This window comes from Amblyomma maculatum, chromosome 5, assembly GCF_055883805.1.
Source record: "Amblyomma maculatum isolate TAMU_Amacu chromosome 5, ASM5588380v1, whole genome shotgun sequence".
In the NCBI taxonomy this organism is placed as follows: domain Eukaryota; kingdom Metazoa; phylum Arthropoda; class Arachnida; order Ixodida; family Ixodidae; genus Amblyomma; species Amblyomma maculatum.
The window spans coordinates 107,997,193-108,019,458 of NC_139348.1; the positions used below are offsets into that span (position 1 = coordinate 107,997,193).

General features: G+C 48.1%; 1 protein-coding gene across 1 annotated transcript in view; it reads left to right on the forward strand.

Moving 5' to 3' along the window:
- The window catches only part of Myo10A (unconventional myosin 10A), a 158,108-nt gene that overhangs the window by 84,859 nt on the left and 50,983 nt on the right, over nt 1-22,266 (forward strand). Inside the window, exons 21-32 of the mRNA XM_084604073.1 lie at nt 586-749; nt 1,645-1,912; nt 3,630-3,865; nt 4,553-5,484; nt 5,982-6,084; nt 8,456-8,530; nt 8,625-8,695; nt 9,731-9,838; nt 13,099-13,525; nt 15,054-15,340; nt 17,748-18,119; nt 19,489-19,810. Coding sequence (XP_084460199.1) covers nt 586-749; nt 1,645-1,912; nt 3,630-3,865; nt 4,553-5,484; nt 5,982-6,084; nt 8,456-8,530; nt 8,625-8,695; nt 9,731-9,838; nt 13,099-13,525; nt 15,054-15,340; nt 17,748-18,119; nt 19,489-19,810 — 3,365 coding nt within the window. The remainder of the gene's footprint in view (nt 1-585; nt 750-1,644; nt 1,913-3,629; nt 3,866-4,552; nt 5,485-5,981; nt 6,085-8,455; nt 8,531-8,624; nt 8,696-9,730; nt 9,839-13,098; nt 13,526-15,053; nt 15,341-17,747; nt 18,120-19,488; nt 19,811-22,266) is intronic.

Consider the following 22,266-nt stretch of genomic DNA (forward strand, 5'->3'; position numbering starts at 1 on the left):
AGAAACCGTTGCCACAACGACAACACCGGTGGCGCCATCTTGTGCAACAACCTTCCGTCGCCTCTTTTTTTTTTTTTTTTGCGAAGTTTATTGCCCCAGGGCATAAAAGGAATGTTATGATGGATGAAGGGTGTGGTCAAATAAATGAAAAAAGGTTGGCTGATGCAATGAAATCGAAGCCTCTTGTTCTGCTGTGACAGAGTTGAGAGAAACAGCACAAGTTGTCGCTTCTGGTGTTAGCTTTGGGGCGATGGTTTCTTTTGCTTCGCCGCCGCCGCCTACGGTAAGAACATCCGACGTCTTTTGATTGAATCAGGCGCGTACGCCTAACAAATTTGGTATTAAAAAATACTAACGACAAAATTGCATTTCTGTGCGAAATTTGAACTACGAGGATTCCGCGGTTTAGCTAGGAGAAGCATTCTACAGCGCGCCTCTAATTGTGCAGTGCGCTGTACAGAGAGGACGGCCTGCGGCCCTCTGAATAAGTTATCGCATTTGCTTCCTTTATGCACCGACATGAAGAGTTGAATGAGAGTGACGAATCAGAGACTCAAAATGCGACTGCCCCTGGTCTCAACGCAGGTACGTGTCGGACCACGGCGACAAGGACGGCTACGCGGCCCACTGCCAACAGCAGCTGCTGCGTTCACATGGCCGTGACGCTCGCACCTACCCGCCCTGCATGCTCGAGTGGCAGGCGAACGCCAAGAGGAGCCGAATGGCACTGCCCGCCGCGTTCCACGACGGTCAGTATCATCATCATCACCACCATCATCAAAACTTTTACTTCCATCGAAATGAAGAGCACACATGCGACACGATGACGTCACTGTCACTGCTGCAGCTGCTGCTGGGCACCTTAACAGCTCTCAACTTCGCGGTGCTGGCTTGGAAGTGTCCAGCTACAACAACAAACGATATCGTGGTATCGTGGTGGTTTAAGGTGGTTTTAGAATATAGTCGAAACGAGTAGGGGACGCTTTCAACGTAGTAGTCTGAGCATTCACATTTGGTACCCCGCTCTATCCCCCTAACCGATGGGGTCATCCTATTCTAAAGCTCACTGCTAATAGGGAGAGACCCCCGCCAGTAACAAGAAAAAAGCCGTGGCAGATGACGAGCTACAACAGATGATGCGAGAGCGTCCCAGTAAGTCGTTCCACTGAAAGAGATGAGCACCTGTTTCGTGGTAGCGGTAAGCATTACAGTGCTAGTACTAGAGGGCCCTGTACTTTCCATAAAATCGAGCTGCGCGTTTGGCATAGTGTGAAATATTTATTAATTTATTACAAGAACGAATATTCACAGCAGAACAATAGGGACTCCACAAAAAGTTGTTTAAAAGGTTTCAATAAAACGTATAGATGCAGTGTGATGCGACAGCTTGTACCACATGCCGTGTCAGAAGATGAGATCTCTTTTTTTGCCAGCAAGACTGCATATGCATAGTTCATTTTGTTTCGTCTGCAGAATGGGACGCTGGGACATATTACAGCCTTTTTAAGGATGTGTCGGATTTTACGTCCAAATTGGACAACCTGCGATATTGTGGGTCACGCCCGGAAGCCACATAGCACATGTCTAGGCTATAGGCTCATGCATTAGCCACGTTGTCGACTTCTGTGTGGTACCCGCACGCAGGCGTCGAGCCTTCCCTGGTAGCTGTGGACTCGTGGACGACGGGCGAGGAGTTCGCGGCGCCGCTGATCCAGGCTCGCGGCATCGATGACCTATTCGGCTGGACCGTAGACCTGGAGCACGGAGAATCGACCACGTACGGTCTCTGCGGGGCGGATTACGTGTTCGACCTGATCTCGGAGACAGAGCTGCCGCCTGCCTTCCCCGTGTGCAAATCATACTTCCTCGTCTCGCACGACCCGCATGCTGCGCCGCCGGCACCCGAGACCTCGTGAGTACGCCGACGCAAGAACCACCATCGTGTTGGTTGGCTGGTTTGTGGGGTTTAACGTCCCAAAGTGACTCAGGCTATGAGAGACGCCATAGTGGACTCTAGAAATTTCGACCACCTGGGGTTCTTTAACGTGCACTGACATCGCACAGCACACCTTCGTGTTGCCGAAGTAACTGTATGTACGTGTATCCACGATCTAAGCGTATATTGAATTCCAAGTTTTATCTGCACAATGATCGATAAGTGCACGCGCAAGTTGGTGGTACTGCATGTTGGAACTTAACTGCCTGGTCTCTTTTCCTACCATGGGGAAATTTTTTTTGTAGGTTTAGGTGGTGTTAGTTGCGAGAAAATTATTAAGCTTAATAATTAATTAACAATAAGTTGTTAACGCTTACTTAAAATATATTTGTCCCATTTTTCAAAACAAATATGTTGACTGGCAGTCTCTGCTCCCGAGCAAATCCTTCTTTTTATCCTGATTGTTTTTTTCGCTGTTACAGTCCCAGAGGCCAAAAAGTCACTCGGATTACTGCCTTGTTTTGAATCAGCAAATTTTATGAAACTAAAGAAAGATACTTTGCTCCTCGTCTCACTACAGTCTCCTTCCTCAGCTCCCATACCTTGAGATGCGTGGCGCTTACCTTGAGACCCTTAAGATGCTAAAGCGCTACTCATACAAGGCAAGCACACTTTAACACCGGAGTCACAAAACAGTTACGACGTTGCTATGCTTGGAGCGTATATCCATTGAGACCATGAAGTGACAAGTCTGCTTAATTTGCGACATGGTAAAGGTTTGTTGCCCTATGAACAACCCACGTTACGTCCGAAAATGTATCATATCCAGCACTTAGCCTCTAACTGTGCAGTGCACGCTGTATATCTTACGAAGAGTACAAAAAAGCGACTACTTTCTTGTACAGTAAACATTGCTCTTTTTCTGTCCAACAGAGGGCTCTTCAAATGGTTGCTACCTATTGCATTCAGCAAAGCTGTTTTATAGTGTTGTTAGTACACTGCGCTCGCGGATGCTGGCAGTGTATTAGTCAACAAGCGTTTCATTTTCTACACGCTCAAAATTCTTGAACGATAGGGTCATTCCCGAGATGAGTGGTTCTTGCTTTACTGAAGCGAAAGCTTAACTACGTCCATGTAAAGCCAAGGCCACCGTGCCGGGCGCAGGCTACAACTGCACATAAGCCCTATCTTCGTCTTCTCCTTCTTGGCGTCTTCCGAATCTTCTTGCTTCATTTGACTGGCTTCCTCTTCCGTGAATAAAGAGCTTTACCACGTGTAACCATTGTTAGTGAAGGTTTCGCTTACACACTAGGTTTAATAAAGCCAAACCATAAGCAATTTTTCGTTTTGTAATAGCGCAGTTGGTCAGCTATGTAAGCTTTTATGTGTCAGGAGACCAGAACAAAACTAAGACTGTACGTCAGTACAGTTGTAGGCCTCTAGCGCATATCGCGCCAGAGTCAGAAAAGCCAGCTGGCTCGCCAATCCTGGGATCGAGTGGTCAGGATAAGGAGGTCATTGAACCACTGTTTTCTCCAGTCTCACTAGCAGCGTGTGTCGCATTGCAGTATATACTAAAAAAAGGAATTTCTTCTTGTATGACCGTGGTAATACGTCGGGCCTCTTTGACGCATGCCGAGCCTGAACTGTGGTCGCCATAGACCTGTGTTTCTTCGCTCTTCGCTGTGTGCAGGCCTCACCATCCGAGTCGCGTGAACACCTACGAGGTGGATCCCGCGGACGTGACGACGCCTCCTCCGGCACCTCCGGTTCGCGTGTCGAGCCGCAAGGCCCCAACAAGACCTCGCGAACCCATACCAGTGCCACCTCCCGTGGTGCCCGCGGCTGCGGCTGCCGTCAGCGCGGGAAATCGGATGGAGGGCGTCCGCTCACGACGCTCGGTCGAGTCGTCGCAGCAGAGGAATACTGGTGAGAGTGGAAGTGTATTACAGGAAGGGTCGTTCACCGCCGTAAACTACACGTCACACCACCCAATCACATTCGCTCACTCGTTAATTCGCTCATCCAACTATCGATTCACTCTTTTTTTTGCGAACATTGCCTGGTATTAGATCAGGTTGTAGCTTGCTTGGTAAGTCAGCCTATGACTGACCACTGCGTTAAAGGCAACTAGATGAGACACCGATTCACTTGGCACCCTCATTCGTTTAGCTGCACGCTTTACCTCTTTCCGCGTAAGGTAAACTGTTTAGGAAAAATGAGAGCATTAATTTATCTATCATTTTCACTTCGCCCAAACTTCGTCGTGTTTTACGTCCCGAGATTTTGTGAGGAATTTTATGGTATTCAGACTTTACACTGATGGGTTAACAGGGAATGAACATTTTCATTTACATTTTCCTTGACGCTTACATATTAAACGAGCCGAAAAAGCTTGTGTCTAATGGGTGAGAAGCAAGAGCCCAGATTTAAGAAGGTACTTTGATGCTGTAGAATGAAAGAAAAAGAAAAATTTTCCGTTTACTGCCATTTAAAATCATGGAAATTCACCTGAAAGCTACAGGACTTCATTGTCTGGGCTTTTTAAACAATTTCACTAAGCGAAATGACAATCTCTCTAAAAGCCTTTACCTCCCCACTTTCACCACCCTGCAGTCACGGACGGATCCCTCGACCGCAGAGACTCTCGTATGGGCGCTCGGTCGGCCGCCTCATCGTCACATGCTCGGTCCAGGTCAATGGAGGACCTATTGGATGAAGGGCCTCCCGACAGCGCCCTCTCCAAACGGAGTGCTCTCAATGGCCGCTACTTTGAATCCCGCGCCGAATCGGCGGCGACTTCAGCCGGAGGACAGCAGCGCTGCATCGCCACCGTCCACCACGTGGATGAGACCGCAACGCCCTCCGGTCGTTCGCACCGCGAAGACGTCGATGACGTCGACGACGATGGAGGAGCTTCGTGGGGTCTTTCGGCCTCCGTTTTGAACGAGCGCTACTTCTCCAGAAGCACTGGCGGCAGCATGGTCCCTCCGTCCGCCTCCGAGACGGCTAGTGAGCTCATGCTCGACTCGCCCCTGAATGGTCGACCAGGTTCGGACCGCAGTGAGAGTCCTCAAGTCGACGCCAGGAACGCGACCGATGCGCAGCGCTACGTCAAGTACTCTGGAGGTTCCGGGGTCCAAGCGAGCCGACGTCGCGGACCTCACTCCCATACGGCTAAGGCTCAACTGGCCGGTCGCCAAGCGGCCGCAGCCGCGGCTGCCGGATCATCGTCCGAGTGCGCCCGCAGCTCGGCGCTTTCGGACACGTCCGAGGCCCCTTCGTTGGCGTCCCACGTCCGGAACGTGAGGATTCCGTCACACACGTCGGACCTCGATCAATATCTGGACGACTTGTTCAATCCTGTGCTATTGGATGGAGGTCTGGACGAACTGAGCGACGCAAGGTCGCTGGCGGCGTCGCTCAGAGGTGAGGCCTGGGACAGCTGCAATGATGGGGATGACGAGGACGACGACTTGAGTTCGCTCCAGGACCCTGTGCTTCTGAGCAGGGCTCTCAAGGGCGACGGGCCCTCGATGGACGCTCAGGTAAATAGCCCAGTCTTTTCTGGTAGGCTTATGCTAAGCGGGAGCTGGCCCTATGCTATTATTGCTAACTTGAAGCGACGAATGAACAGACAGGCTGTTGTGGTTGTCGACAAGGATTGGAATTTGTTCGAAACATTCTTTTTAATATCTTCACTACCTTTTTTGTTAAAGAAAATAAAAAAAAACACTTGCCAGTTTGGAAGTTGCTTTTTTATGCGAATTTGAAATTAGCACTGTTGTGAGTAACAATTTGATCAAATTTTAGGGAACAAGGTGGGGAGGGAGGTAGGCGTTTTCTAAGCTATTGCGGTCGTTGCCTGAAATGTGGCGTGCATCTACGTTAAGCTGCGCGGCAATACAATCACAGTGTCAATGCTGTTCATCATTGCACTCTAGCGAGTGAGCTCAGGTTACAGTTGGATCAGTTGGTTACACCTATTGCATGTGGGGACATGTAATAGGTGCGGAAAAAAATTTCATCGCGAGTGTCATTGCAGGCACTCACCATGAATGCCGGCCTAGGTCTCGGAAGCGGGCTTGTTTCTCCTCTCATTGGGTTCCAGGCAATGCAGAGCCCTGCAACAGGGCCCATGACAGCTGGTGGGTGGCTGACGTTTTTTTTCTTGCAAAGTGATAGTGTTTGCATGAACCGTGCTCTCGACCAGTCAGGTTCATGACATCTCACTGCAGTGTATATGAATATTCTCAACTTACAGAGGAAAAATGGCTGTTCTGGTTCAGTTGTTTGGAAAAGAAAATAGCTGTCGCTTTTCAGAAGCCTGATGTTACTGTTTAAGCTTTACGTATATCTTTTCTTGCAACGATGGAAATATCACGCAGATTGCAATGGAGCTCTATGTGCATAATTTTCGCGGTGTCCATTGGCTTCGGCGTAGCAGCGCGGCTGGTCACGTGACCTTACGCCGTGAGGGTCATCACACCAATTGATGCTGACCGCGTAATGAAGAGAGGATCGAGAGATCAGAAGAGGTTGAATATTAGCACATATCGCAAAAGCATGCAACAGCCGTACTGATCGAACACGTTAGTGAGAAATCAATATTGTGGAGTCATTTTTCTTTCCGTGTAGGTGCGGTATTAGCTTCTTATTCACCTCTTTTCGCAGTCCTTGTGAGTGCATGGGGCAATTGCCGTTCACTGCCTCTCCTTACGAGATAGGTTGGTTTACAGGGCGAGTGTGTTCGACAATCTCAGTTGTTCTTAACAATATGTTGCTCAAACTGAGCAATGTTCGCTAATGAACGGATTCGTTGTTTATTTGGTCATATATTGACAAAAAACATTCTATGCCTCGCTGGATAAATGTGCTGGCAAGCACATAGCTACAGCCATCATTAACAGGACCATATAGCTAGCAGTCATGCAGGCAAGGCTGCGTCATTGGTTGGTCCTAAAGGAACTGGAACCACTCAAATGGTTTGCGCGGTGTCAGTATTGAATTGATTGCAGAGTAGAGGGTATGTCAGGATCTTATGTACTTTACATGCATTCATGTATACTGTGTCGTTTTTTAAAATTATTATGATGACCATATTTACTGTAAATGTTCCAAGTTCGCTTGATGTTGATGGATGCCAATGCTTTAGAGTTCGTATATAATGAACTTGCACAAAGCGTGCATGCTTAATAATCCGCCATGTTGTCCTTGGCAGCTGACGACTGGGCGCAGTCAGGCTTCAGTGAGTTGACCGAGTGCCTTGTTCAACAACCAAACACACGTTTAGTCGTGCGCTGCCGCTACGTGCGTGAAAGGCTTCAGCAGATTCCTGGGGAACGTACGCGTCGATGCTGTGCACGAAAGATCGGGCGCGCTATGAAGAAAAACCAAAACCGCGCGGCGGTGCACCTGTTCAAGCTACGCGCGGACGACTCCACACTATGGGCTTGGACTTGCGGCCGCCCGTCGACATCGGCGAAATTCATTAATCTATATAGTTCTGGTTCAGTACCTGCACGCATTAACGTCGATCTCGCGTCTGTTGGTCCATGCGAGCCATTCAACACCCATTCGCGTCGGTGTCGCTCGGAGAGCTCATTTACCTTTTCGAATTCGTGCAGGCTTATTTTTGGAATCCTAAATAACCCACAGCCGGCCTTTACGGTCTTCAGTTTCTTCGCTTCACTGTAGGGTTCGGCTGTTGCAGCTCACATCACATTATACCATCGCGCCGGTCCCGTTGGCGCGCATCACGCCACTATGTAAACGCGACTGCGAAGCGCGTGCGGTGGCTGGGTGGTCTGTTGCCCAGGGCGACAACATGGCAGACTCCCCCGAATGCATGGCTTCGTGCAAGCTCACTGTATAAAGCGAGGATGTTTACATGTAAGAAGAAGGAAAAATAAAAATTACAAGGGTTCAACGCTGCTGAACCAAATATTGAGCGAAAGCATTAGCTGCGGGTGACCGAGCGTTCTCTTTTTCTTCTTCCTCAGCCCACATATAAAGCCGCGCTTTAACAAACCCATATGAACGTGCCTTAGTGGCCTATAGGGGTAACGTGAATGCCAGGGTCCTGGCAGGCTGATTCTGACATATCCGTCCCATGTGAAACGAGAGACCAAAATGGCAGTTCCTGCCAGCCCGTGTGTCACGTGGGGTGTGACGTCACAGCGTCGCGCCGTGGTTACCGCCGGGACCACGCCGACGAGCCGAGCTGGTCTCCAGTTTTTCCTCCGCTCGGTGTGATGTAACTACGAGGGTCGTTTAAAGGTCAAACATGGTTACCGCCGGGACCACGCTGACGGCTCAAAACCTAGCGTAGTATTGCTTTCGCAATAAAACGCTGAGAACATTGCTGCCACTTGTATGAAAAACAAAAAGTTAAGGCCGTTTGCTGTGACCTTCCTTCCACCATGTCGTGCTTACGGGGCATTGACTGGCGTACTTCGATCTCGCGCCTTAAGCAAGGTACGCGTGTTGACGTTTTCGTGCACGCGTTTTGCCCTACAGGAAGCACAGTCAGCGGGTCAGGACAACAGCAGGGCGCCGCGTCACTCTACAATCTGCCTTTGTACAACGTTTCTGGTAAGGAGTGGTTGAGAGTAGTAGATACTCTTTTTCGCGTAGTAATTGGCAAAGAAGACACGTTACTAGAATCGTCGTGTTTGTATTTGAACAGGGATGACTGTTCCGATCGTTGATGCATCGCAACTCATCCAGCAACAAGTTCTTCAGCAACACATGATGCAGGTTTGTGTTTCTCAGTTATATATATAAAAAAGCAAATTTAATTCCATGACTATAACAAGTGCGCCTTTCGCACGGAGATATTTTAAGACATTGAGGAAGTGACATTTGAGGAAGGTGTCGAAAAGAATTTTCGCTATTCTGGAACTGCGTCATCCCTGCAAATGGATACGTAGCTGAGCAGTAGAGAAAAAAAGGCGAAGACAAATGAGGTAACTTGAGCTGACTGACAATTAATGCATTGAGAAATCAAATTTGTCGCTCAAATTTATAAAATTCAGCGCTTGTTTTCCAACCTAGCATTCTGGTACTGACACGCACTGTTCTATTTTATACTGCGTGCTATAATATTTACATTGAAAAAAATAAAATGTGCCATGTACCGCCACCTGTTAGCTTCTTGGTTTTTGGTGGGCCCGTTAGTTTCTAGAAGATCAAGAAGATCTTAATTATAGGTCTCGGTAGATGATCTTAAGTCGCATATGAACAGTTTGGAAAGTTGTTTTTGGCCTGTTCTCCAAGCCTTTCATGCATCTGCTTAAATTTTGGACACCGAGTGTGTTGACTGCAGGGGACGCTACACGTTATTTGCTGACCGCGCGCGCTTGTGAGGGGACTAATATTTTCAAGTATCGAAGTTAAATCTCCACAACAATCCGCCGTTTTCACAAAATGTGGCGCCCTCTGGGAATGGTTGAAAATTTGTCTATCACTGATTGAAAACGCCCTTGGCAGCAGTGAAATAACGGCGTGCTTTCTTGACAGCTACCGCCATCTGTCGCATACACCTGTCACGAATATTAACTACACATGACCTCCGAGATCAGCTACGGCTGCGCCGATCGCGGAGGCCACTGATCGCGCATGCGCAGCTGGTTGGTGGTTTGTTTTCAACCAGGGGAGAGGCGAGCATGCGCAGAGTGGCCTTGTGAAAAAGGCGGATTCCGCAACTGATTGACGTAGGAGATCTGCATTTAGTTCCTCATTTACCACTGTCGTTGCATATGCTTAGTGAAAGAATGCCCGCTCTCGTTACAGCTGCAGCAACGAGCCTTCCTCGCCAACGCTGTGCAGCAGAACCTGCAGATTCAGCAGCAGTTGATGCAGCAGAGCGCCGCCCTGCAGCAGTTGCTGCAGTCGTCGGTGGTAAGTCACATTCTATAACGTCAAAGAAGATACAAGGAAGCGAAAACGTTCCTCTAATGGGTTACCGCTGAAGAACGCGTAACTGAGTGGCAGCGACTGGCAGGGACGAATATGATGTTGATTATTCAGTATTATTCGTCTTCTCTGCTATGGAATGCACGTCTCGTTAATACGCGGTCAATGGTTGCTCGCGTGACGTCAGGGAGGGGGTCATTACATACTGATGTTAAGCGAATATCACGGAACCATGAAATGTGGCCTTTACAGCTGTTGCTGTAAAACTAGCGGCAGAGGAGGAGGAGGAGGAAAGGCAGGAAGGTTAACCCGTAAAAGAAACCGGTTTGCTACCCTGCACTGGGGGAAGGAGGTGAGGGGATATACAAGTTGTGAGAGAGGGATGGAAGTTAGTGCAGTCACATCACAGACATGCCACATCACATCACGTCACAGTCATATCACGAAATTGAGGACGCTAACCGGATGGCGCTGAAACTGTTTTTAGAGGCTGGCCGCATACAAACTGCCTCTTTGAGGTCAGGCGTAAATTTGCGTTAGCAACGGTTAAACAAGTTGGCGCCATTCGCTGTTGTCGTAAAACTGGACCCTTGATGTGGTTTCCTCCTCGATTAATTATGATGTAAATACATTTTTCCTACTCATATGCTCAATTTTTGTTGCTTGTTCACGATTACCGCAACAAAATCGTTTTCCCATCGGGGTATCTTAGCAACCTGGAAGGGAGTTGTACTACTATATACTTTCCCAGACGGCGCGTGAATGACGCAGCACTGTTAGCGCCATTGTGAGGATTTTTCATAATGTTATTCTTTTATCATAAGCGCGTGCGGGCAGCAGCCGAAAAGCTTAATCTACTGGCACTACATCAACGGCAGTGATGCATAACATGTCACAATATTACGGTTTAGTTAAAGCTTAGGAAAGCGTAATAGAAATGCATGTAGCCGTATGAAGGAAGCCAGCGAAAGCAGGGCAACCATAGGGTAATATTTTCTCTTTACTTTGTGGCGTTTATTGACAGTTAGAGGTGCAATTATATTGTGGCTGTACTATAACTGATACTAAAGTAGAAAAAAAAGAAGAACTACATGCGACTGGTATAGGATTCCAAACCAAGACCTCTGAGTTTTAAAATATTATATGAGTCACAGTAACCTAATACAGATTTCTCATACTAAACTCGTACTAAACTGATACAAATCTCATACATTCTCATAGGTTGAATGATATTTGTATGAGATGATATGAGATTTATACAAGTTTTGTTTGAGTTCAGTAGAGAAATCTGTATGAGGTTATTGTGACTCATATGGTTTTTTCGCTACGGAGGCTGCTGAGCTGCGTCATTCGGACTTCAAAAGAACCGGAAAAAACGTTATTATTGTACCGAAGTTTAAAAATACTGAATGCACAGCCCCCCCCCCCCCCCCCCCTTCCCCTTTGCTATGTAAAAAAGAAGAAATGGTAGCAAAAGAAACCCATTATGAAAACTTATTTTCTCAAAATTTGGCGAGATCGCGGGCGTTGGCGATGAAAATTGCTCGGCCTTTCGCAGTTCCGTTGCATTCTCTACTGCGTCCACATTGTTGAGATTTCGGGGCAGACAGAACTACTCCGGAGTGCAAAAAAGAAGAAAAAAAAAACCTAGGTGGCAGCGTGTGGTTTGAACTCTCAGTAACCTTACTAACCTTCATCAGTGCGATATCACTCTAGATTTATTCCTCCCCTCTTCGGCCTGCGCGGCCTGATATACGTTTTTGTCAGCCTGCCTCTCCATATGTGAAGAGCGAGCTATAGCAGAGCGTGCATAAGTACAGTCGCCCTGATTTTTAACAATATAGCGCGAGCATCGACCAAACTGCTGGTCAGCGCCTTATAACGGCGATAAGCGTACAACACGGCGAGAGTTCGTGCATGCGCAAGAATGTGGAACGTCGCAAACAGATATTGGGGCAGGGCGTGTGCTTTTTGTGATCCTAACAGCGTAGCATAAGACGCTCTCTCTTCGTGCTCGTGCGCAAACTCTCACCGTGTTGCACGCTTATCGCCGTTATAAGGCGCTGACCAGCAGTTTGGTCGACGCTCGCGCTATATTGTTAAAAATCAGGGCGGCTGTACGCGTGGATACCGCGTGCCGCTGCATTCAAGACGCGTACCGACACTCCGGCGGATCTCAGTTTGCCGTACAGCAGCGCGACAGCGTCTCGGCTCGCGTTTCTGTGCGGCGGTCTTCCGTTCTCGGGCTGTCTTTCTCATTTTTTCACGAACGGTGTTGCAGAGCTTCGCTTTTCGTTGATCGAGGTTGCGTTATTGATGGCGCAGCATCGAGGAAACACCCGTGCTTGATTTGGCATCGTCCTGTCTCTATACGTGTCAGAAGCTGTCAGTCGGGGGCGTGATAGCTTCAGCGCAGCTTGTGCAACTGCCATATTGCAACTTTGTAAGCAGTTGGCAACTAATCTCGACCGCTTCCTGTCAGCACCAACCGGCTATGATCCCTATGCCATTCTGGCTTTGCGATATTCGTTGCCACACATGTCAGCGGGCGTTTCATGTAATAGAGACACCGCTGCTACAAAATGGTAGAAAACCTTTTTTTTTTCTGCAGGAAGCACGCTGTAGCAGACGATGGGGCAAATGCTTAGGATAGTAGACGCTCAAATGACCGGAGTAGGATAGGTTCAGTGAACTTGCCAGTTTAGGCATTTGTAGGAACCTTATGTGGCATTTTCTTACCGTGACTGATTGAGTACGATGTTTTCTGGTTATTTAGTGCTTTTTCATGGTTAAAACAAGTCAGTGAGTGATACGGCGTGATTGTTCTAGTTATCAGCAGATTTAACGGTAAGGAAACTCAGAAGCACCATCCTCTTACAGCCATTCAGTATTCTAGAGTTGCAGGAAGTTACGGGAAGGGGGGGGGGGGAGAAAGGACATATCTCACTGTGCGCCGACATCCGAAGCTCGTCTTGAGAACAGGGATGAAATGACAGGAAGGGGCGAGGGAGAAAGAAGTGCGACTACACGCTACGCAGTCTACGGCGTGCGCAGATCGCTCTAGCACTCTTGTTCTTGGCGTCACGATGCCGCATTTCCCAGTGCACCTGCACTATGCAGAGACCCCTGCAGACAACGCAGAGCGAAAAATTGCTGGACGTCCGCGCCAAAAGTTCGCCTCAATTCAACGACACACAGCCAACAGCCTTTTCCGTAGCTTCATCCATGCATCCTCCATCGCGCAGGTACCGGCGGCGTCTCCGCCTGCTAACACGGCCGGCGTCTCGAGCGCCGGGGGCGGTGGTCTTCTGGCCCGCGCCGCCACGGCAAGCGACCAGCATCAGCAGCTTCTTTCTCCGCTGCCGGGCCTCACTCCGCTCTCACTGTCCATACCCACCATCGACCCCGCAGCTGCTGCGGCCGCGCAGCAGCGACTACTGGCTCCGGCCGCGGCCACCGCGGTGCCCCCAGCCCCGGCCATGACGGCCGCCGCAGCGACCCGGGCTTCGCCGAGGGACGCTTTCGGCAGCGTGCTTAGCGAGCTGCGCTTCAAGGCGGACGGCGGAGGTGCTGGCGGGACATCCTCGGCCGCTCCACCGCCACCCCCGCCTCCACCACCACCGCCGCCGCCCCTTCCGCCGATGTCACCTACCACCATGGCCAAGTATCAGGGTCAGTAGTCGCCAGGATTCTGGCTGGTGGCAGCCTTCGTCAAAGCTCAAGGAGTTTAATTGCTTCTGAGCCGTGATGCGTGAGTCGCTATGCGTCGCAGTGCGGTAGATCAGTTGAAAGCGAAATGAGTTCTTGTTCTCGGTCCGACGAAGTTAGGTCTTCCACAAATGCTTACCTAACCGGCTTAGAAGCGAAACCGCTTGGACTGACAGGTGTTGAATACGAGCCGCCCTTTTCATTTCAGCTTCGACCACTTATTGCTCGTTTTCACCGCTGGTGTAAGAATTAAAGGGGAAGACTCCACAGGCGGCGCTATGGGCAATAATGAGCTGTATCAATGGAGTCGAGTTCGTTAAATAAAAAAGTTCCAAGATCTTCCTGGTCATGAGGTTGCAGCTTTAATGAACTACCTTCTTCCCCGCCTGGATGGCGCAGTGGTTAGGGCCCTCGACTTCTGTGCCCAAGGATGCGGGATCGAATCCCGGCCTTGGCGACCGCTTTTGCATGGAGGCGAAAAGCAAGGCGCCCGCGTGCTGTGCGATGTTAGTGCACGTTAAAGAACCGCAGGTGGTCGAAATTTATGGAGCCCTTCACTACAGCATCTATCATAGCCTGAGTCGCTTTGGGACGTTAAACCCCATAAACCAACATAAACCAGCACTACACTTCTGCGATCAGAAAGATGGAAGTGGCCTAAAAACTGGAAGTTCCCGGATCAACTGAAGACTGAAGGAGAAGGATATTATTAACTAGTGCACCCTTCACAGAGTACCTTCCTAACGCAGCTTCAGTTACGGTTGCCATAAAACACAGATAATTTTTTTCCTTATTTACCTGCTGAATTGCAATAAATAACATTTCCTGTGACCGTGATACAGCGTATTAAACTTGTAAAGCTGGATTGGTGCCAGAACCGGTGTTGTCATATAGATCTTGCCATCGGGCGAGGAGGATGTCGAAATACCTTCTCTCTGTGGTAAACAAGTTTCGTTGCCGCTTCCAGCATGCTGACGTCATGAGCCCAAAACAGCCCAGCGAACAATAGAGATATTTAGCTTACCGTGATCCGCGATCCGCCACCGTGATTCTCTACCGCGCGTGGGCGGGGCGCACAAGCTGATTGGTCCTGACGCGGCAGGTCTATGTGCCGACATCCAGTATATGGCGCCATCTATCGGCGTCAGGGGATCTGGGCATGCGCAGTGGAACGCGCGGTGGCGGATCACGGTAAGCTAAAACTCTCTAAATGGGGACGCCCAGGATGCCCTCGTTGCTCCTACTCAGTTTGCCCTTTTTCCGTGGGGTTTTCAAAAAGCAAGATCTGGAATTTTGAGAAAGTACCCAGATGTAGAATTTTTCCTATAGTTGCAGTGGTGAGATGCTGTCGCCTGCGTTATTTCTTTGCGATCGTACATATGAAGAGCCAAACGTTCTAAAGGGCTAACGATGTTGTCGTTGTATGCTAGCCTTCGTTGTAGCGAGTTTCGAGCAGCGTCACTCACAAACACCTGCGGTCGCGGTCCCGCAGACGTCTACGGCCGTGCCAAGACGGTGCGCATTGGCAAGTGGCGGTGGCCACCACCTCGCGACGAGTCTGGCAACTGCCTCCCCGGACAGCCCACGTCGTTCCTGGAGTTCAAGCGGCTGCGACGCCAAGAACGCGAAGAGCGGCGCGCCGCAGGGCTGCAGGACGACTCGAGCAGCGACGACCTCGACGACTTGGACGATCTGGAGGACGACGAAGACGAGGACCTAGTGGACTTCCCCGAGATACAGGACATGGAGGCCAACGGCACTGAGGCCGGATCGCCAAAGGTTGGTACAGTCTTAATCTGGTTCCACATGCGTTCCGGTTATCTGATTATAAGTCTAAATATTCTATATGGAACCTGAGTATACGGGCATCATTGAGATGTCGTAATGTGTTGGTAAAGAGGAGGCGCCCTTAAAGACAGGAAAAAGTGCCTGGAGGAACCGCGTTACAGTAATAGTCCTATCAATGACAAATGAAAAACATCGAGATGGGCGGTAGGCGATAAGATAGGACAACTCTGGTCTCCGCTACTGTCTGCACGAAGTACGAAAGGTGCATGACCATATAGAGCAGTCAGCTGTGGTTTAGCAATTTTAGACCGCCTGACGACATTGTTACGCAAAGTTATTCACCTAAATGTCGCGCCGCTAGAGAAGGTAACATGGAGGGATAATTAACGCTACTTCAGACATTAATTAATTGAATGGAGAGCAGAAAATTGATTTCTACAGAGTATTTATTGAGATGGCTGCATTCACATAACTGGCGGCCTAAGAGAGTGTCTAAAATTAGTAGGACAGGTAGAAAAATGGGCTCGGTTGCTTCACAGCACAATAATTAGAGTTGCGATCGAAAATTCACTCAGGTAGCAGTGCTGCTGGCTTGGAAGTCTCTGCAGATGAAGATCTGTTTTTTGCTCTTATGCACTGGGGCTGTCCACTGGGGTTTTTTCACCGTTAAAGGCCTCATTCATCGAAAATCCGGTGTCGGCGGCCGTGTGCCGGCGTTGTGAACTAAAAATGACGAGCATAGCACTGGCAGGCGGTAGCTGGTAGAGTCACTGGAAAATTTTAGCTTGCAGTTGACTTGACCACGGGCTGGCTGGACGTAGATTGCATGACAGTATACGTTGGTAGGAGCTGCCAACTCTGTCCTCTCTTTTCATATGGGAAGGCGAAATCAGAATTAGCCTGCCAGGACCGTTGCATTCACGTTATCCGTATACTCCGTTTCATACATCAGGTGCAACGCAACGAAAGCTACGCAAGTAGTCCGGAAGAAAAAAAAAGGAGGCGTATCACTACGCGCTCGTTTCGTGACCGAGTGGTTTGTGCGGAAACGGGCTCTATTCCGAGCCTGGAAATCTTCGCAGTGCGGACCTCATAGAAAAAATCCGCTTTGAAGAGGCAGTCGAGGTTGCTGCGTTGCGCAGCGCGGAGGGCGCCGCTGGCAGGGTTGCGGGGCAGCGAAAACGCGACACGAACGAAAACGACAGACAAAACATACAAATTCAGCGAATCTCATCATTGCTCCCTAAAAAAGGTGCTTTTTATGGAGTTGATGGCAAATGTAAAATGTATGAAGCTTGCAGAGAAAGCAACTATTATTTCCTCTCGTCAAGAGCAGGTACTATTTTTCATCGCGGATGCGGGGAGCGCAAACAAGATCTCTAGCTTTGTCAGTGTTGCACTTGATGTATGAAATGGAATATAGGTCATATTGGCACGTTCATACAGTTTGGTTAGGTGGGATCGGCTTAAAATCAGGGGGTTTAGGAGGAGGGGGAGGGGGGAGGAGAGGTCTGAGACCCCCGCGATCGAATGTATAAGGGTTGCATGAATAGGAAGCAGGCTGCCATTTTTTTCATTTTTGACAATAATGTTCAGACATTTCTTCTCATTGTTTCCGCAATTTCGCAGTAATTGAACCATTAACATATTTTCTAAAACCCAAGACAGAGAAAAAATGGTTTCTCCCTTTGTACAATTAAGTGATGTGCCGAGCAGGCTACCAGCTACTTCTCTCTTTTTCTCTCTCTTTATTTACCTTTCCACCACTGCTCAAATCACTAGAGATCCCCCTCCGGTGGAGCCAGACTTTAAGCACTGGGCGGGGCTCTATATGTGGGCTGGCAATCTACGCTATCGCGCCTTACCCTTAAAGGGCGGAGCTTAAGTGTACCTCATAATATTTTATTACCATTCTAGAACCTACACTTCCAAAGCAATATACTCTTCCATATAAAGTTGTTACGCTTCATTACCCTGCAGAAGCACTCCGTAGGACCGTATCCTTAGGTAGGCACTATGCATGGTTAGTTAATGTCACCAGTTCTTTTTTGTTTTTGCTTTTTAGCGGAATAAGCTCTGCCGCAGTGAATGTTATATTATTTGCTATTTCTTAACTTGCGTTCTGTGTGTCAGTGGACGAACACACCTGAGCTCCCTTGTACAACAGTTGGTCCATTACCAGCCATGAGACAATGCATGTTCCAGAATTAGGCTTCATACTGCGGCACGATGTCATTGCTCCAGTACTTGGGTAGTGTGCTGTGACTCTAAAATGTTTAGCAAACGGATACAAAGATATCGCTGCGCGGTTATTAAATGCCCAAGTCGAGTCGTTTTCTTTCTTGGGAACCACGCAAGACTGTCCTGCATTTGTGCCCGTTTCTCCTTCTGAATATAGTCGGAGTCTGTGCGTACCCGAGGAGGTGACGAGGAGCCCATCATCCGGGCCTTCGAAGGCGAGACCCGGCCGGGCAGCGTGGGCAAGCTGCGAATCAGCTCAGAGATGAAGGCCAAGCTGGAGCAGCTCACCATGGACCATAGCGTTCGCTCCAGGGCGTCCAGCCGCCGCCGGCACGAGGACGAGCTGCCCGTGGCGCCGACGCCCACCACGCCACCCGTGCCAGGTGGCGACAATCGAAAGCTCCGGGAAGAACGCAAGCTGGCGCTGGAGAGGCAGCTGGGCTGGCAGGACGCCGCCTCCGAGGCACACTCCTTCCGGCTCGACAACCTGGTCAAGGCTAAGATACAGAAGATGGAGAGAAGGTCGCAGGTTCGTTTTCATCGTTTTTACAGCGAAGCTGTATGCCACTACCGTCTAATAAAATTTTCATGTCGTTGTAAGCAAAAAACGCCAGGCCTTCCAAAGAAGTTCATGTCATTCGAAGCCCTCGTGTGAAGTACAGACTGCGCAATGTATGATAACGGTGCCTGCAAACAATGCGAAGCATGTTCCTTCTTCCCGCGTGAGTTTCCCGGTAAAGATGACGATTGCGTAAGCTACTTCGAGTGGAAATGTATCTAACGGCATAGAAATGACGTAGTGACGTCACCACGCTTTCATATATAACAGGGAGACCGGTCTAGAAACTCATTGTGTTCATTCCAGGCTGCAATGGGTAGACCATTGAAGGTAGACGCCAGAATTTGTAGATTCGGTCTTCAAGAGAACCGAAAAAAAAAACGTTTTAATTGTACCAAAGTTTACCATATAAAAAAAGAAGAAAAGATAACGCAAGAAAACCATTATGAGAACTTTATTTTATTAGAATTGTTTTACAGCATGTATTGGAGCAACATTTCTTTGTGAACCTTTGTTGTCAAAGCACCATTCACTGAGATCAGTCAAACGCGTGAAAAGCTCATAATGGGTCCATACCGAGAAGAAATCCTACCAGAGAGAAACGTCTGACTTGGAGTCAGCCGTATCGTTTCTATTTTATAATAAAATAACTTGCCTTTTTTTTTCTTTTTGGCTGTGCAAATTCGGTGGGCTATGTACAAAAAATGATATTGAGAAAACCAGACTTCCTTATATTGCGGGAAACCTCATATGCATAAATCATTTCTTACGCTTCTTAAGATGTGAATGGGTAATATCCATGCTATTTTGTCGTTATGGGCTGCACAGGTGTATACAACGCGAAGTGCAGACATCGTTACTGTCATTCACACTGAGTGGCCTGCGTTATTTTCGTTCACGTTAAAACAGACAGCGAGTGTTCTTCGTACAGCTTACTGTCTTGAAATTTTGTTAGCCCATTTTTTTTTTTTTACTACATCGAACACCACGACCACAACCGCAATGTGTGCGTGACGCAGTAAGTGCCCTTGTAAAGTTGCTGCGCAGAAGAAGGCTTGGATAAAGGTTCCAGGATAAGCGTTCAGTTTTGCCTCCGTGTCCTGGTCACGCCATATCTAACAGTCGAAAACAGATGTCCGGCGGACTGCTCAGGTTCTACATTTACCTGAAAGGGACCTGCATTTACCACTGATTTATTGACTGCTGACTATACTGCCTCCTTATGTACTATTCTTTCATTCAGGCTGACATCGTTGTGTAAAAAAAAGAAAAAAAAAAACGAAACAGTTTTCTTGCTAATTAGCGGCTGATATGCCATAAATGGTTACCATTTTGACAGGTGCCAAGAGATATGGCGTCCGCGAGACCTCCTCGGGCTTCTGACCGCGCTGGTTTGGGACCTCCGCCGCCTCCACCTCAGCACCAGCAACAGCAGGCGCTTTTGCTTCAGCAGCACCAGCAGGCACTACTCCTGCAGCAGCAGCAACCATCGCGAGGCGGTTCTGGCCAGTCGGAGCGGTCGTCCATAGCCGCGTCCAGCAGCGTGTGCCTGCCCACGACACCGGTGGTGCCCCGGCACCGGGAACCGCGGCACCTTGTAGCCCTTCATCCGGAGAAACTGCTGGAAGGCATGGGCAGCAGCAAGGCAGAAGCCATTGAGTGTGAGTGCCTCTGCCTCAGTACCATGGAGTGGGGTACGTTTAAAAAATGAAGGCTTAGCGACAGCTTTTTTTGACAGTGAAGCGAAGGTTACAGGGTAGACGTCTCTCTAACTGTGTCTTTCCGCTAAATAGGGATCGAAACATTGCACTTCGCTGCATGCGCATTGCTCTATGCGGTATAATTATTTGGATCGATGGATGGATGAATGTTAGGAGCGGGGGTGCAGCTGGCGCCATCTATGCAAGCATCTTGTAACTGTAACCTATCTCGCAAGTTTCTTGCAGCACTGTAGATGCTAGAGACCTTCTCATCAAATACTTAGAGCTCGTTCAGCGTGTTCCTCCGAATCTTGTCGTCTGGTCGCTGCATATGCAGACATAATTCTAAGATTTTAGATATTGTATACTTGTCTGAAGCTGAAAGAACGTTGGATGGTTTTAGAAGATCATCTTGCGTCACTTTGCGTTGTTTGTCAGATATAGGCCTTTTAGCTCAGTATATGCAAACAGAAAGGCAAATAAAGCTTCAATACATAGGAGCCATCTAGCTTTTAGAACGGAAGCTGTTTTGGTCAACAAAACGAATTTATTTAGTAGGCATAAGAGCGGCAGAAATCGCTACTAGAAATAAAAAGTAAGCAAATTTATTACGCATGAATTTTGTGACAGTTGTGATGAGACAAAAGAAAAGCCCAGGATGCCATTTATAATAATTGAACGTGCTCAAAAACCCCGGTAATAACGACGCATTCACTTCGAACCGGGAGGCCCTCTTTCAAAGCGTGCTGAAATACTAGAAACGCTAATTCAGCATGCGCAATATAGAGCTTTGTAAACTCTCAAAATAGCTTACCACCGCTAGCGTAGGTTAAACACGATTTGAAATAGTGTTCGGCATATGCCTACATTAAAGGACCTTCACCCCATCCCATCTGCCCAGACAGTATGCTTCTGGAAAACTAAGTAGTTTTAAGCTATAATGGGTTCAAAATATAACGAAAATATTTGCAAAAACAAAGTATTCGCCTTGGCGGACTCAACATGTTGATGATCCAGCTAAGTAACCTAAACTTGTCCTATTAATTAACTTTCTTAATTATCACAATTGGATGGCTAGTCCCAATAGGGAGATCGAAGCAGTGAACAAGGCGATACCATTACCATTTTACCATTTTTTTTAAAAAGAGGGACGGAGCGAAATAAAAGTGCATGACACGTCACAGTTGACCAGGCAGTTCGAATGTGGCGCCATTGCCACTGCATCACGTCATTAGTTTCGGTTTCGTACGAGCAAATTAGTCGGGTTTCCTTGCGCTGCAAGACTAGAAAAGAAGTTTTTCTTCGTTTCAAAAACTGATCTGACATCGCCTTTTTCGCAGCTTCGAACTTCCCATTGGGACTGACCACCCAATACAATAATTAGAAAGTCAATTAGTAGTTTAGGCTATTAGATAAAATAGTTCTTAAATAGAAGAATTAGATTAACTTTGCAGCATATATTTTTTGGAAATATATTTTGGAAATATTTTTGTCTATTTTCAAGCTATGATTGTTTTTTTTTTAAATATTTTTCCCTGAAATACCCTGTTACTCTGGCAGTGCATTCCGTAACGTCGCCGTTGCACTCGTCCCAGCTTTAGTAGTGCTGTAGGTGATGAAGCGAGCATATAGGTCATATAATTCGCAAGAGTCGCCGTCGCGTCATGCTCTTAAAGGCTGCGCCCAAGAGTATCCCCATTATTTTTGTTATGCGCTGGGCGGCATCGTCCGCACACAGCTAACTTGCCTAAATGGCGTCAGTAGTGACGTCAGACAAAATAGCCGTTTTGGAATCGCGCGGCATAGTCGCTTTCGCCCTAAATATATAGGGCGTCGTTTTTCTTGGGCGGACCATGGGGGAGGTGTAATATACTGAATGTTTAAGCGAAAGTTAATGGAAATAAAAAATAAATGCAGGCTTTTTGAGATGTCGAAACTGCTTCGTTGGCGCTGCAATACCTGCGTTGGCTGACATTAGGAAACATGTGAATCACGCTAATAGTAAGTTGAATAAATAAATTCTAATAGTTTGCTGTGACAATTAGATGCTTGATTTAATTAGAAATTTGTAGCTGGCGGTTAGTAATTGGCATATCAATAAAAAATTCTAAACGCGAATTCCCGCTGCACTGTGGCGCAACGTATTTCGTCCACCGTGTGTCCTTTTCGAAAAGAACGAGCTGTGAAGCGACGTCAGTTACTACAGATCGTTGCGGAGGTTTCATGTCACCTGACCTGCCATGCCCATTCCGCTCTGCAGTGCTCACCGCTGCTCCAGTCCACAAAGGAGAGACGCCTCGTGACAGTTTCGCTACGTGGTAACGCGTAGTGACAGGCGTCGCAATTCGCGTTATCGCAATGTAAAATTAAGGTACTAACACTTACTAATGGCCGGCTACACATTTCCATTTACATTA